This window comes from Vipera berus (genome assembly GCF_964194415.1).
Source record: "Vipera berus genome assembly, chromosome: 1".
NCBI lineage: Eukaryota > Metazoa > Chordata > Lepidosauria > Squamata > Viperidae > Vipera > Vipera berus.
In genome coordinates this window covers 71,018,097-71,035,499 of record NC_138202.1, presented here as the reverse complement: position 1 = coordinate 71,035,499, position 17,403 = coordinate 71,018,097, and the positions used below count along the sequence as shown (strand labels likewise).

General features: G+C 37.6%; 1 protein-coding gene across 5 annotated transcripts in view; it reads left to right on the top strand.

Annotated features, from left to right (window-relative positions):
- Positions 1-1,005: 1,005 nt before the first annotated feature.
- Positions 1,006-17,403, top strand: part of RGS6 (regulator of G protein signaling 6) — a gene marked incomplete at its 3' end in the record, with an annotated part of 231,505 nt that continues 215,107 nt past the window's right edge. For 3 of the 5 annotated variants that reach the window (XM_081315536.1, XM_081315538.1, XM_081315537.1), the window contains exon 1: positions 1,031-1,065. In XM_081315536.1, coding sequence (XP_081171662.1) covers positions 1,048-1,065 — 18 coding nt within the window. In that variant the 5' untranslated portion in view covers positions 1,031-1,047. Of the gene's footprint in view, positions 1,066-17,403 lie in introns of all 5 variants that reach the window. The other 2 variants (XM_081315534.1, XM_081315535.1) reach the window with 1 other exon arrangement.

Below are 17,403 nucleotides of genomic sequence, written 5' to 3'. Positions count from 1 at the left end.
GTGAGGTACAAGAAAGCAGCAGGCTGCATACAAGGAAAAGAGAAGTTCTTGGATTCTTTCCCAAGCTGGTTTCTAGAGAGCTTCCTCTTATTATTATAATCAGCTGCTTCTGCTTTGATTGTATCATGGAGAATAAAATAAATACTAAAAAGGTTAAGTGTTTTCTCCTTCCAAGAACTTGACAAGTCATAAGCCCACTTCTTTGCCATTCTTGCGCTTTCTGTTCTTTCTATTGCTTTGATTTACAGTTGACCATGGGATACAAAGATGCGGTGAGGCTTTGACTACTTCCACATCCTTTGCTGTTGACCAAATCAGCTTGCTTTGTCTGCCATTATGAGTGTTGGCTCACGCAGAGCAATAGAGTATCCTAGAATATCCACACATAATAATAAGATGGAGGGTTTGTTGTCACTATGAGTTGGGGGTGGGGGCACGAAGGGAGGCTCAGCCAATCTCAATGTATACATGGTTGTATTTTGACAATAAAAAAAGGTTCATTCACAAGTTGCCATTGAGTAAATCTTTTTTTTTTTTGCTTCTTCCACCAAGTTATCCACCGATCTTCACAGAGATCTGGTAATATCCACAATAGCAGAATTCTTATGAAAAATCCCAGGGAACCCAGTGTGGATGTGGACTTGATTTTGTTGTCATTAAAAGATGACCAGGAGTTTTAAAAAAGCAAAAGCAAAAAAAATCTATACTGTAATGGAGTCCACAAACTTATTATTGCTTGGGCAGCATATAACAGAATGATTACAACTGGGTTGTCAATCAGAGCAATCAAATCCTTTCAGGCATCATATAATAGAATATGTTGACAGAGCACATTTATTTCAGGAATAAGGCAGGTGAGTACATTTTATTTAGAACAGCCAGCTATATCTGTATATGGTTTTGGGATGCATTCTATAGGCTATTTTTTATAATATACTATTGCATACTATTCTCGCCTTTGCAGCCTGTTTGGGAAGAGGTGTGTTCATCATGGCCCAAGGATCCAGTGAGATGGATACTGCTGAGCAAGAGGACAGTTCTCCAAATATGATTGTTTACCGAAAGGTAAGAAACTCAAGCATCATTCATAACTTCTGTGCTAGTTTCTAAATTAGACAAATAAGGAACCATTAACTTTTAAAAATACATGTAGTATTATGACAACAATCGGGCCTGGGATTGCTGTTGCAAAGTGGTGCAGTCATAAAGTACAATGTCACGTGACTGCATTGATTAGTAACAGAAGTCGAGGTAGCCCCAGTTGTCGTAACTCCGAGACATATATGTCATTAAGCAGAAAGTGGAGGATGCCTCATATATGGAGCAGAGGGAAGGGGAGGTGGGGAATGTCCTGTGAGGCCTGGTACAGGCTGTGCATGAGTTAGGGGTGTGTGTCATAGTGAGGCACAAGCACAGGGAGGCTGGGGAAGGAGGATCCTGGTGTGTGTGTGCATGAGTGTGAGTGCAGGAAGGGCCAGGGAAGGACAATACTGGTGGGTTCATGCTAGTATGAATGAGGAAAGGCTGGAGAAGGAGGACACTGTTGGGTCTATGTATGTGAATAAGGAAAGGTTGTGGGAAGACTTACCCAAGCAACTAATGACCTACCCTATCAGTGTCCCCATTGACTCTGCTTGTGGGAAGCTGACATAGAAGGTAAGCAATCACGTGACCCAGGGGTGCTGCATTGGCTAGAAATTTAAGGACTGGTTGTAAGTCCTTTTGTTGAACACCATAATAATTTTAAGCAGTTGCTGAATGAATGATTGTAACTGGAGTATATCTGTATTTTGCTTTGGTGTCAACTGTCCTGTTGGCATATGCAGCAAAAGAAACTTCTGGGACATTATTTTACCAAGAGTATAACTTGGTAAAATACTTATACAGGCACAGAAGAAGCGAAGCTAGCTCTGAGGTTTTCATGCAAAATACGGCATAGTTAATTTTCCCTTTTTCCTCATTTGGGCCACCCATTGTACATTGTCCACCAATCGAACACGTTCTTTTTATTTTGTGAAAACAGTCTGCACCTTTGGAAGGTTCCCATCTCATGGCCTTGAAGTATCAGGATCTTCTCAGGCTGCAGATGGCTCACATAAATTCTTCACCTTCCACCCAGCTCCCAATACATTCCAAGCATTCTCCTCCCTGCTCCCTTTGTTTCCATTGTCAAGTTGTGAGTAGAGGTGCATTATGAGTAGCCTTGACACTGGTTTATTGATCAAACTTTATTTAGTCAGCTAAAGGATTTGTCAGAAAGTTAAAATATACCACCAACATTTAATCCATTTTTTAAAAAAATACTCTAGCAACAACCGTCCCTTGTTCTGTTTTCAAGTGGGTAGTGAGTAGGAAAGGAAGTATGCAAATCCTGTCTCCATAAAAGCTCCATACTGCAGCTTGGGCAGTGATGACTTTCCTGATTCTCAGCAATCTAAAACCCAATAGAGGCCATTGTCTTACAGTCTTCTCATGGGGAACCACTGTATGGAGCACTTGTGGGCAGTTCTGGTCTTCTCTTTACTTTGGAGAGGAATTCCATTCACCAGCTCCTCAATCTACCAAGGTTGTCTCCCGTCCACCATTGGTTCCCTGGAAGTCAGTACACTCATCTCTTCAGAAATGTTGTATACTATGAAGAATGGAATTTTGGAGTAGGAAATGAAGAGAGCCAGTCTGGTATAGTACTTAAGAGGCTGGCCTAGAAACTAGGAGAGTGTGAGTTCTAGTCCTGTCTTAGACATGAAAGCCAGCTGAGTGACTTGGATCAGTTTCTTAGCTCAACCTATTGTATGGGGTTGTTGTTGTATGGAAAATAAGGAGGAAGGAGTATTATATGTCCGATGCTTTGATTTACTTATAAAGTAATAAGAGTGGGATTAAAAATTTAATAAATAATTAAGCAAACCAATAGAATAAATTATGCTTTTTCAGTGCATGCTCATCTGAATGGTTGGAAGTGGAAATTACACTTGAATCTAATAAGTAGTCAGTTCCATTTACATTGGGGAAGAACTGCTGAGTTTCCCTAGTCTTCAGTTATTGGATTCAAAGGGAATTTACTTAAAATAGATTCAATGGTATTTACTTAAAATGGATTCAAATGGTATTTACTTAAAATACAACATGATTCTATATTTAATTAATTGGTTCCACCTTACCTTGAAAAATGAATTAATCATAACCTCCATATACTGTACTGTAATAAACCTTGTTTTATTAAAAAATGCATCAGGAGCAGTTTAAGAGAATTTCTTAAAATACAGCTTTCTTTGTTCCTTTTTCTTCTTTACCTGCCCCACATTTGCCCTCCCCTGCAGAGACGAATATCTTGGCCAAGTTTTCAAGGCCTCCAAGTATGTTAAACTTTGCATTCCCAAAGTGACTCCTAGAAAGCCTGTTAAATAATTGTTAGGTCCTATGCCTTAGCATTTAAAAATCCTTGCTTACACAAGAATATCTGTGCCTCATAGTTGTTCTTAGAAAATAAAAAAAAAAGATTAATGGCTGAAATCACAGGCTCTATTTATATGGTCACCTACCTAAGAAAAGCTGTAGATAAACTGGGTGAGTATTGCCGCAGGCTATCATAGTTGCTAGGCACAACAACATAAGTTTACTTTCTGCTTACATACCCATAGTAATCATGTTGAGAATAGTAAGTAAACATTTCAGAAGTGCTGGCCATCTATGGAAGACCAACCTCTTATATATTTGAATTACCTTCATATATTTGACTTTCGGTCTATGTCTAGAATTATAATTCCACAAAGTTCTTGAATTGTTGTCAGACAATAATATTAGTAAACTTTCAGGATAATAAATTATGCATTGTGCTTGGAAATTTATTCTGCTCTAGTTGTGCGTTTCTCTCTCTCAAGACATGCTGTTTTGGAACAAATTTTGACTTGTCCTTAGCAGAGGGGAAGTAACTTTGGAGGATGAATAGAGTATGTATAGGTAATTGTTTTGAAGGCAACAATAGTTAATTGTTTTGCTTTATTTTCTTATTTCCTACTTTTTAAAAGCCCCTTTAAAGCTAAATCCTGTAAAATAAGATAAAATACATAAAGATCACTAACCTCAATATTATTAAACTATTAATTTCTAATGGGAGTAAAAGCAGCATCACAGAGCTTACTACAGCATTACAAACACTATCATATCACATTTCATCGTGATCTTAGCTCTACTAGGTGGACTAGACCAGAAAAATCAATTCCATAAAAGGGCTAAACTATTTTTATTGAGACTGGCTACAATAACAGAGGTTTGTTGCAAGTTTGGTTAAGCTATACCTCCCACTATGCTGAATGGAATAAAAACATGCTCAAAGTTCATTTATACTCTATCAATGGAGATAACTTCCTCTTCAAGGAATTACAAAGGTGTATGCCACAACGGAAAGGACCTGCTCTCTGGTACTCAGTTCACCTTCACAGGTCTTATTGGCTAGCCTATGAGCACCAGACTGAAAAAAAAGGTTGAGCTAGCTAAAGTAGATTGCAAAAATGAGAACAGAAAATATTGGGATGATCAGAATGATATCTTAGAAATAACAAAATAAGGAATCAGTCAGTTATACAGTCAGGTGCAATAACCTGGCCTTGGCACAGTCAAAATTCTAGCAAGAAGTTAATCCTAGATAACAGCTGGGTCAGAATTTGTCCTTTTAATGTGTCAGAATATGGTCTTAGTTCCAGGGACACTGAGTTGCCTTTGGTAGGTGTTGCTGTTCCTTTACTGGGTCTAAAAACAGATATGCGGAGAAAAAGCCACTGACCTGTAAAATAAGCTTAAATTGAGATGCATTAGGTTGATGAGTGTCCCCAAGGGATTTCAAGCAGGAGCGTTTTCTAAGTGGAAAATGAAGGAAGTACAGAATATGTTTTTTTTTGTCCCATTACTTATTCCATTTTAAATCCTTTCCCCTGCCCCCCCCCCCCAACATTCATTGAATACTTTATAAAGCAGGCAAAGCAATACTCCTTTAAGTATCTATGGATTTGTTCATATGATTTGAAATGAACGCTGACAAGCAAAAATAATGGAAATGGCATTATTACAAAGGCTGTAAGTGGAGATACTGGTATAACTAGATTTTGAATTTGACGTCTTGCCTGCAATATTGAAAGAAACAGGATATTACTATGGATCCAATGTGAAGATCTACCTATAGATAAATCTCACTGAATTCAACAGAAAAAGGGTGGTTTCTGTTAAATCCTAAAATTCACAAGATACCTGCTGCTGACATTAACTCCCCATCGTCCGGTGCGCTCCCACAGGGAGGGCCTTCTTAGGGTACCGCCGGTGAAGGATTGCCGGCGGGTGACTCCCAGAGAGAGGGCCTTCTCTGTGGGTGCGCCTGCCCTTTGGAACCAACTTCCTATGGAACTTAGGACTGTTCCCGACCTCCGTTCATTTCGCCGGGACCTAAAAACTTGGCTCTTTTTGCTGTCTGGCCTAGGGGTTTTTAATTGGGTTTTAAAGTTTTAACTTTTGGGCTTAAATGTAATTAATTGTTTTAAATTTATTTTAACTTTTGTATTGTATGGTTTTAATTGCCCTGTAAACCGCCCTGAGTCCTATGGGAATAGGGCGGTATATAAGTCAAATAAATAAATAAATAAACTGCATCTTTGGGCTCCTCCTGAGGTTTTCCCCATGTTTTTGCTGGATAAAACTGGATGAATGGTTCTATTTCATTTTTCTCCCCTTTGTCTTCCCTCCCATATTTTTAACAAACATAATTTCTATTGTTTTAATTATTATTTTGTTTTTTTAACTATTTTTATTGTAAATCACATCCCTTTGTAGCTGAATAGGAAACATAGGGTTGCATTAAGGAAATAATTATTTACAACTATGTATGTATATATTGGCTTGTGCTACCCAACAATTATTGTTGGAAATAGACAGCTGAAGCGGAATTAGAGTAAGTGCTTATGGAAATTCAATGGAAAAAAAAATTGTGCCCTTTTTCCCCCTGAAGCTATTTCAGTTTGTTTTTTTGAAAATGGAAAAGAAGGAAAGAGGACAACAGCTTTAATTAATTATTTTCTTTTAGAATAATTAATGGCACACAGTGTTCATATATTTCAATATATTTCCTTTACATACCTTGCATACTTAAGACTAATGAGTGTAAAAGCTCATCTTAATTTGAGCAAACAATTTTTACAATGCAGTCTATCAATGAAATGAACATGAAGTTTCAGCTGCAGAACGACAGAATTTATTGATATAGGCATTAGGTTTCTTTAAAAAATATACCTAAAGGCAAAACATACTGTACATGTAATAAATATTATCCCAGCTCCCGTTTTCTTAATTTTTTTTTAAAAAAAATACCATTGAAGGCCAGAACTCATAACTCTAAATTTATGGAAAAATTAAGAGGTTCTCTTACCATCTGTGGGAAACAATATATTAAAATATTTTAAAAATTGATTCATTTATTAAACAAAATTATCTGCATAAATTACACTTGAACATTTAACAAGGATAACAGCCATCTTAATCTATTAGTAAATCAAGTATACACATTGCAATTTGCATTCTTTTTTTAAAGTTTTTTAAAAAAATTTTACAATACATATCCCCAAAACCCACCCACCCCAAACCACCCCCCTTCCCCCCCCCACTTCCCAGAGCTGAATACAGGGTTATAGATATAATAATCATATTCTAACTAAAATTATCCATTATAAAATTAACCAAATTCATAATGTGCTTTAACTCCCCTTTAACATAGATACATTCAAATTATTAAAAACATAATAATAATAACAAAAATATAATCAATACTAATACTAAAATTAATAACAATATCCCTCTAAAATCTACTCATAAGCTAAGTGGAACTTTTTAGTCCCATATTTATTCTGAATATAATCTATCCATCTTCTCCAAACTGAAATATATCTTTCTTGTGAATGATCCTTCAAATAAGTAGAAATCTTAGACATTTCTGCAAGATTCGATACTTTAAGTACCCATTCTTCTATAGTAGGCAAACTATCCTTCTTCCAATATTGTCCCACCAGTAACCGTGCTGCTGTTATCAAATTCAACATCAGATTGGTTTCTTTAGTATCACAATCTACAACAATACCCAATAAAAACAATTGTGGAGAAAACTTTATCTTTCTCTTAATCTTTTGAATGTTCCACCAAATTTTAATCCAAAAAGCTTTTATATTTCTACAAGTCCACCACATATGAAAGTAGGTGGCATCTAAACTGCCACATCTCCAGCATTTAGACTGTAAGTTAGGATACATGTTAGACAACTTTTTGGGATCCAAATGCCATCTATAAAACATTTTGTAAAAATTTTCTCTTAAATTTTGAGCCTGAGTAAATTTAACATTTCTAACCCAGATTACCTCCCAAATATCCAACGGAATTGGTTCCTGGATATTTTGTGCCCACTTTATCATACAATCTTTAACTAATTCCATTTCCGAATCCAATTCAATTAAAACATTATATATCCTCTTTATATGCACATGATTTAAATCTCTAATTTGTTTTACTAAGTTTTCATCTGTAGTTGTGATGCCAATCTTCTGATCCACCTTCCACCTAGCTTTCAATTGGGTATATTGAAACCAAGAGTAACTTATGTTATCTTGTTTTAACTCATCTAATGATTTAAGTTGCCAATTATTCCCTTCCAATCTAAGTAATTCCTTATAGGAAAACATATCCAAATTCACTCCCATAGATACGCCTTCTATCGCGTGTCCGGGAATTCCCCAAATTGGTATTTTATAATTTAACTTATAATAATACTTTTTCCAGACACGCAGCAAGGCACTTCTAAGAATATGAGATTTAAAAGCCCTGTCCACCTTTTTATCATAAAGCAAATATGCATGCCATCCATATACCAAGTTCCAACCCTCAAGGTGAAGTATTCTTTTATTAGTTAAATTAAGCCAATCGCAATTTGCATTCTTAAAGTAGCAATGTCAGATCAAAGAATGCAAAAGAAAAAAATATTATACTATTTCAGTTTCCCTCAATTTGTTAGACAAAGGTATGGCCTTAAAATTTCTAGAAATTTTACAACTTTAGGGGAAAGAGCTGCAAATTATAGCAGATGACTGCACTTGTTGAACTTGGTTGAACTGAAAAAGTTGGCTAGGGTTTGGAAGATAAGTAGAGAATCCCAGGACTATGGCTAGACTGGGAAATTAAGGGAGAAAATTTCTGAGAACAAAGCAGTAGCAAAGCATTTCTATATTGCTAAGAAGTTAAGTGTGTCTGGAGAGTGACTTCCCTTTGTTTATTTTTATGAATTTAAAAAATAGAATATCAGAGCTTTGGAAGCTCTGTCATCTCCCCACAAAAAGCTTTGTAATAAAAATAAAGTTTATCACTTCATTTATAATCCTTCTGATAGATAATATAATGAAAAGGACTTGAGTTAAATGATAATTGGATGATACTGCTTAAAGCAATCTAGCCCTCAGGATTTCCAGCCAGCCTGATTGAAAATTCTCAGAGTCGTTGATTAAAGATATCTGAAGAACACCAAGGAGAAGGTCAAATTCAGCAGTACATGGAATGCATTACTTTCATGATTCCACCAAACTCCCTATATGACATCGTTCTCAATTCTATCCTGACTCATTTTTATTTCAAAATATTTTTAGTCTGCTGATTAATGGAGCTATAAGAGCAGGACACAACAAGAATAAAACTTCAGTTTAAATTATAGAAAGAATAGAGCAGCCTAAAAAAAATCGGCACGCTGACTGTAGTCATCAGCATATGATGACTATATCATTGTATAGTCAATTCAGCTATTCCATAATAAACAGCACCAGTGAACGATCATGTCTTCAGCTCTTAGCAGAATGAAATCAAAGTTGACAGTCTTCTTTGTGCAGGATAGGAAAAATGTCAGGATGGAAAAAGACATCTCTCTGGTCATTTCCACAAAGTCTTCAAAAACACTTTGGGTATATCAAGATGGAATTTGAGACAGGAAAATGGCACACACTTTGGAATGAGGCATAATTATGAAAATATGTGGAAATCATTACTCACTAGGAAATAGTATGATCATGTTCATAAATAGTCTCCTCTGTACATTGTCTTCTGCACTTTATGTTAATTTATACTAAAAAGAAAATAAATCCAAAATGCTTTGAAAATCAACCAATTTCAGACTAGCTCAGTTTTAGCCAGAAGGAAAAATATTAGAAATATTAGGATACAAGGAACACAAGATCTTTTCATATTGATGTGATCTCATTTGGAAGTTGATCACGCTGACTTGGTTAAGTTTACAGTGCAGTGCAAAGTGTAAGCATGAGTTGGATCTTCCAACTTGCCTAGCAAATCTTTCAGAGAAAGTTATCTTGTCTTCAAAACACAGCTGATATTTTTTGAAAGGGTTTAAGATTTCAAGGTTTAAGATTTCCTGGATACATGTTTTATTACTTTGGACTAAATAGCTGTGGGGAGAAGAGATTAAGCAGCGAGCTTTGCTGCGGAAGCCAAGGATGAATGACTAAGGCCATTTGGTTAACCTATGGTTTGAAACATCTTTTTCCTAGCAATAGCTCTTTTCTCTATCATTACACATTCTAATTAATCCTGGGATGCAGTCCAAAGTAGTGCTTTTTAGTTTAGCGCAGCATTCTGTATATAAATCTCAAATTACTGCTGACAAAACTGATGTTAAATACAAATCAATGAGCATTTTGTTCCTGTGTTTTTCAAGATGACCTCTTTAAAAGAAAGCTAAGATACTTGATATGAAGAGGCTCAAATTAATGTTTGCCTAATGGTTTAAATGAGCAAATTGCCTCCAAGGGCACCTCATGGGAAGAGGCCATTTATTGATATTTCCCTCCTTTTGAGGTCCTTTCCAGAACCTCACCTGTATTGAAAGATCCAGATTTTAACTCAATCCAATTCATTCTGTACTTGCCTTCACATGGAGAAAGAATCTCTTCTCACTATTGTCTTTTCCTAGCATGAGATCAATGCTTTTCAGGGATGAGACTTCAAGAAGGTCAGGGTTTGGAAGGGGCCTCTACCTAAATTTTGGTGAAGTGGAAAGCCCCCTCCACAAATCTAAATAAGAAGAGAATAATTGTGCAATAAATGTACCACTTTAAATTCTTTATTTGGATTAGCCAAACCAGTTCTATGACAAGTTTCTACTTTTCTAAATAACTCTGTACCATCCCCTAAAACAGGGGTGTCAAACTGCCGGCCCGTGAGCCGGACGCATCATGACAAAACCGCGCCCACCCCATTGCCAGCAATGGGGAAAAAGCTCTGATACGTCGCGCGACATCATGTGACATCGCGAGTTTGACACCTCTGCCCTAAAACATCTAATAAGGTAAGCTAGTATTGAGAGTCCTGAATAAATTAAAATCCAGGTTTTTTTTAAAAAAAATCTTACATTGTATATTTTAATTTAGTGATGACAGTGGTATTAGCTAGTTTTTACAAGTTGTACTATAATTTTCTGATTTGTTGACACATCAGCAGTAGAATATTTTGCTTGATTAGCAAAGCAGCAGCTAGTCTTCCCAAAGATGCTGGCTTTCAATCATCCTCAACTTTCTGTAGAACTGAGGGTACCACATCAGAAGAAAGGAAGAAGAATAAAAGGAAGCACCAGCAGCAATAATGAGAGCCTTCCTAACAACAACCAAGTGGTAGGCCCAGATTCTCTAGTTCCATTGTGTGCAAAAAAATCATGAGCTGTTCAAGTAAATAATAAGTAATTAAATAAGCTAGGCTGACTGTACTAATTTTATTTGAAAAGTTCTGCGTTGCTTTCTTTTTTTTTGAATTTTCCTTTCTCCCCCCCCCCAATTCTTTCTGTGTCTAGACATTGAACTTTAAAAAAGGAATTTATTAAAATCTTCCCCACCTACAAGTCCTAACAATTACACAATCCTCATTCTGTTCCTGGATTTCTGATTCAGAATATAGTTTGTTAACTTGTGGAGATTAGGCAGAAGATGCAAAAAACCTGTTTTATTTCATAGAGCTGGAGAGAAGGGAGAAATTTAATTGAAAATGTGAAAGTGTCAGCTGCACTGAGTAGGGTGCATTAGGCGGTTGAACCAAACTAGTGATAATCTGTCGTAAGAAAGCCAAAATACCCCCCCAACCAACCCTGAAAGAGTCATGATGAGCTTTATTGAATTATAGAAAGGGCTTTGATTGTGTCAGTCACATCAAGAGCATATAATCATTCAATATTGACTTCTACAGTGTGAAAAAATTCCTTGGGCTAGTTTCTGTATGTATAACAAGAATTATTTGTTTTAATTTGTTCTGATTTTTTCATCTAGACACAATAATTCAAGGCCATTCAATATTCCAGATCTTAAAGTATGGAACATGTAGTACTTAAAACACAAAGTCTGCTCGTTTAATGAACCACCTTGATCCTTTGGAGTTTCACTGCTGAGTATTAAGTTTTATCTTATTTATTTTTTAAAAGCCTGTTGAGTATTGTAACTGTTGGAAATTGCTTGTTTTTATTGTTTGGTGAATTTGCTAAATAATAAGATCAAAAAAAGTATGAAGAAAAGATTTAGGCAGAAGAGAGGAAGGGGTTGTTTTGATCTCCTCAAGTGACTATGCAATTTTTATTTGGTCAATCTGATGTATTCACTAGGAATTGTGGGAGTTGAAGTCCAGGAGATTTAGAAGAGTTCAGATTAGGAAATGTATGAGATAAAGAACTCACAACTGATGAACTCATGGATTGTGTAGCTTAGGTATGGTGTCCATTTAATGCAAAGACTAAAGAGGATAATCTTATGAAATGCCAACTGTAAAGTCTCTCAGAGAAAAAGAGGAAATGACAAGAAATGGCTGGAATTAAATTTTTACTTAAAAGAAGAGGCTGGTTCCATTACATGCTATGTTGTTATTTAAAGTAACATTTTTTTAAAAAATAAAATTTTACATTTCCATTTCCTTTTTTAAATTTTGAGGCCAGGTCAAGGATAAAGCAGATAACTTTTTTTAGTACTGTACCAAACTTTGTCAAAATAAAAATTACTTTTGGTTGGGGAAAAAATTAATTAATGAGAGTTGCTGTGCTTTATAAGATATTTATATATTCACTTGAAACTCAAATACTTTGGCCACCTAATGAGAAGGAAGGACTCACTGGAGAAGAGCCCAATGTTGGGAAAGGTTGAGGGCAAGAGAAGAAAGGGACGACAGAGAATGAGGTGGCTGGATGGAGTCACTGAAGCAGTAGGCGAGAGCCTAAAGGGACTCCAGAAGATGGTAGAGGACAGGGAGGCCTGAAGGAACGTTGTCCATGGGGTCGCGATGAGTCGGACACGACTTCGGAACTAACAACAACAACAGCAATATATTCACTTGAATTTTGTCTCTTTCTTTATCTGGAGAGCAGTTGAAGTGAGAGAACTATGGGCTACCCTCTCCACTGAAGCATATCAGGCACCATTCTTAAAACTGAGCAAGAAATAAACCATAGTAAATAGATTAATATTAAATTAGACCAGTTAGTTTGATGAAACTAACTGGTCTAATTTAGTATTGGAAGTACGATGACCTGGATTTACATATAAGGTCTTTTCTCAATTTGTTTGTAGGAATTTATAATGTTTCTTTAACATATTATATAGCCTTGGTGGAGCAGTGGGCTAATGCCTCCTTAAGTAACACCAGCTGCCTGCAATTAGTGCAGGTTCGCATCCCACCAGGCTCAAGGTTGACTCAGCCTTCCATCCTTCCGAGGTAGGTAAAATGAGGACCCAGATTGTTGGGGGCAATTAAGCTGACTTTGTAATAATGCCGCTTGGGGTGTGTGTGAAAGCCCTAACAAGCAGGCATATACATAGAATGAAGGCTACTGCTAAGCTTGTAAGCCGCCCTGAGTCTTCGGAGAATGGCGGGATATAAATGGAATTAAAATAAAAAATAAAAAATAAAAATATAACAAATATATTTACAAAACTGAAGGGTTATTAAAACAATGCTAAAAAAAACCCCGAGAACTTATTACAGCAGTTGTAAATGTCATAGAGAGATTTTTTAAAATTCTTTTTGAAATTCCAAGGAACTGCTGAGCTACCTTAGCTGGCTTCATAGTAGATCTAAGTCCTTCTATTTTCTGATGGGCCATTTAGTTATGCAGTGACATCAAGCGAAATAGTTTGAACGTGTCTTTTTCTAGTTTGTGGAGAGTTGGGGATGGAAATGAGATAAGGCAATAAATACAATTCTCAGGTTAACTGCCAAAACCCATGAAAGGGCCTGAAGACAAGCTGATTTTCCATATGTTTATAGCAGTGCGTGGGAGCTGAAATAAATTTAATACTCCCAATGAATCTGAAATTTGTAATCTGATTTGACCAGTGCTAGAGAGCATAGCTTCTGGTTTTAAAAAAGCTTTGCAAGAGAACATGCAGGAATTGGAAAAAGTTGCAGTTTAACCCAGGCTACTTTGTGCTATGATGATAACCCATTGCTCTGACTTAACCTCTCCCAATATTATAACAATGCTTTGTTGCCTAACCTTTGAATTCCACTAAACTACAATCCTTCTCTCTTAGTGACTCTTAGTGGCTGTAAATAGTTTGCGCAGGATTTTATCTATTGCTATCTGAGATCGAGGTTGAGAGACTTTTGTTTAGTGTCATCTTTATTTAGACAAATGGCTCTATGATCACTTAAGTTGCATCTTTAAGAGTTGAGAACCAGGGTATGAACTCTCAGTGATTATTTGTTTGGAAAATGAAATCTTCTATACCTAATAATGTTTTTTCACAATCGTGCTCTCCAGGTGTGATGTAAAGTACAATTTTCATTGGCCTCATGGCTGGGAATATTATTTTTAATATCCAGGAGGTCCCACAAAATGACATAAAGTATTTATTACATTTATAATACTGCCCATCCCAAGTGCATGACCCTGGGAGGCTAACAATTAAAAAGGGAATTAAAAACAGTAAACAAAATTATAAACAACATAAATAGCAACCCCTTCATGGATTACTGCCTTGTCGTGGCGAAGGGGCTTGCGTAATTCAATGAAGCTATGAGCTATGCCGTGCAGGGCCACCCAAGACGGACAGGTCATAGCAGAGAGTTCTGACAAAACGTGATCCACTGGAGAAGGAAATGGCAACCCACTCCAGTATCTTTGCCATGAAAACCCTATGGACAGTACCAAAAGGCAAAACGATATGACGCTGGAAGATGAGCCCCTCAGGTCGGAAGGCGTCCAATATGCTACTGGGGAAGAGCAGAGGGCTAGTACTAGTAGCGCCAGAAAGAATGAAGCGACTGGGCCAAAGCCGAAAGGACACTCAGCTGTGGATGTGTCTGGTGGTGAAAGGAAAGTCCGATGCTGTAAAGATTTTTTCTCCATAGGAACCTGGAATGTAAGATCCATGAATCAAGGAAAACTGGATGTGGTCAAACAAGAGATGACAAGACTGAACATTGACATCTTAGGTATCAGCGAACTAAAATGGACAGGAATGGGTGAATTTAATTCAGATGACCATCAGGTATACTACTGTGGGCAAGAATCCTTCAGAAGAAATGGAGTAGCCTTCATAGTCAATAAAAGAGTAGGAAAAGCAATACTGGGATACAATCCTCAAAATGACAGAATGATCTCAGTTCTAATCCAAGGCAAACCATTCAATATCACAGTAGTCCAGGTCTATGCCCCAACCACCAGTGCTGAAGAGGATGAAATCGACCAGTTCTATGAAGCACTACAGCACCTTATAGAACTAACACCAAAAAATGATGTTCTTATCATCATGGGGGATTGGAATGCTAAAGTAGGAAGCCAAAAGATAACTGGAATAACAGGCAAGTTTGGCCTTGGAGTGCAAAATGAAGCAGGGCACAGGCTGATAGAATTCTGTCAAGAGAATACGATGGTCATAGCAAACACTCTTTTCCAACAACCCAAGAGACGGCTCTACACATGGACATCACCAGATGGTCAACACAGAAATCAGATTGACTATATGCTCTGCAGCCAAAGATGGAGAAGCTCTATACAGTCAGTAAAAACAAGACCAGGAGCTGACTGTGGCTCAGACCATGAGCTTCTCCTTGGAAAGTTTAGGCTTAAACTGAAGAAAGTAGGGAAAAGCACTAGGCCACTCAGGTATGAATTAAATCATATCCCTGTTGAATATACAGTAGAGGTGACAAATAGATTTAAGGAATTAGATCTGATAGACAGAGTGCCTGAAGAACTATGGACAGAGGTTCGCGACATTGTACAACAGGTAGCAACCAAAACCATCCCAAAGAAAAAGAAATGCAAGAAAGCAAAATGGCTGTCTGAGGAAGCTTTGCAAATAGCTGAGGAAAGGAGGGAAGCGAAAGGCAAGGGAGAAAAAGAAAGATACACCCAATTGAATGCAGAATTCCAGAGAATAGCTAGAAGAGATAAGAATGCCTTCTTAAATGAACAGTGCAAAGAAATAGAAGAAAACAATAGAATAGGGAGGACCAGAGATCTTTTCAAGAAAATTGGAGAAATGAAGGGAACGTTTAATGCAAAAATGGGCATGATAAAGGACCAAAATGGCAGGGACCTAACCGAGGCAGAAGAGATTAAGAAGAGGTGGCAAAATTACACAGAAGAACTATACAAGAATGAGCTTAACGTCCCTGATAATCACAATGAGGTGGTCACTGACCTCGAGCCAGACATCCTAGAATGTGAAGTGAAGTGGGCCTTAGAAAAGCTGAGCAACAACAAAGCTAGTGGAAGTGACAGTATTCCAGCTGAGCTATTCAAAATCTTAAAAGACAATGCAGTAAAAGTGCTACACTCAATTTGCCAGCAAATTTGGAAAACTCAACAATGGCCACAGGATTGGAAAAGATCAGTTTATATTCCAATTCCAAAGAAAGGCAGTGCCAAAGAATGTTCAAACTATCGCACCATTGCACTCATTTCTCATGCTAGTAAAGTCATGCTTAAAATCCTACAAGCTAGACTTCAGCAGTATGTGGATCGAGAACTACCAGAAGTGCAGGCAGGATTTCGAAGAGGCAGAGGAACTAGAGATCAAATTGCCAACATACGCTGGATCATGGAGAAAGCTAGGGAGTTCCAGAAAAACATCTACTTCTGCTTCATTGACTATGCTAAAGCCTTTGACTGTGTGGATCATAACAAACTGTGGCAAGTTCTTAAAGAGATGGGAGTACCAGACCATCTTATTTGTCTCTTGAGAAACCTATATGCGGGTCAAGAAGCAACAGTGAGAACTGGACACGGAACCACTGATTGGTTCAAAATTGGGAAAGGAGTCCGGCAAGGCTGTATACTGTCGCCCTGCCTATTTAACTTATATGCAGAGCACATCATGAGAAAGACAGGGCTAGATGAATCAAAAGTTGGAATTAAGATTGCCGGAAGAAATATCAACAACCTAAGATACGCAGATGATACCACTCTAATGGCAGAAAGTGAAGAAGAACTAAAGAGCCTCTTGTTGCAGGTGAAGAAGGAGAGTGCAAAACTTGGGTTGAAACTTAACATTAAGAAAACCAAGATCATGGCATCTGGCCCTCTCAATTCCTGGCAAATAGATGGGGAAGAAATGGAGGTAGTGACAGATTTTATTTTCCTGGGCTCCAAGATCACTGCAGATGGGGACTGTAGCCAAGAAATTAAAAGACGCTTGCTCCTGGGGAGGAAAGCCATGGCAAATCTAGACAGCACACTAAAAAGCAGAGACATCACCCTGTCAACAAAAGTGCGTATAGTCAAGGCTATGGTCTTCCCAGTTGCAATGTATGGCAGTGAAAGTTGGACCATAAGAAAGGCTGAGCGCCAAAGAATTGAGGCCTTTGAACTGTGGTGCTGGAGAAGACTCCTGCGAGTCCCTTGGACCGCAAGGCGATCAAACCGGTCAGTCCTAGAGGAGATCAATCCTGACTGCTCTTTAGAAGGCCAGATCCTGAAGCTAAAACTCAAGTACTTTGGCCACCTAATGAGAAGGAAGGACTCGCTGGAGAAGAGCCTAATGCTGGGAAAGATCGAGGGCAATAGAAGAAGGGGACGACAGAGAATGAGGTGGCTGGATGGAGTTACTGAAGCAGTAGGCGTGAGCTTAAATGGACTCCAGAAGATGGTAGAGGACAGGAAGGCCTGGAGGAATGTTGTCCATAGGGTCGCGATGGGTCGGACACGACTTCGCAGCTAACAACAACAAATAAATAGCAGCCAAGAAACCAACCCTCAACAACGCCAATAATCATCTCAGCTTAACCAAGTAACTGGCTCACCCATATCATTAAGGTTCCAGGCTCAGTGGGAAAACTCAGTAAAAAAAACCATATAATATTACCAGGAAAAACATTGGATCATTTAGTCTTATTCCTCTG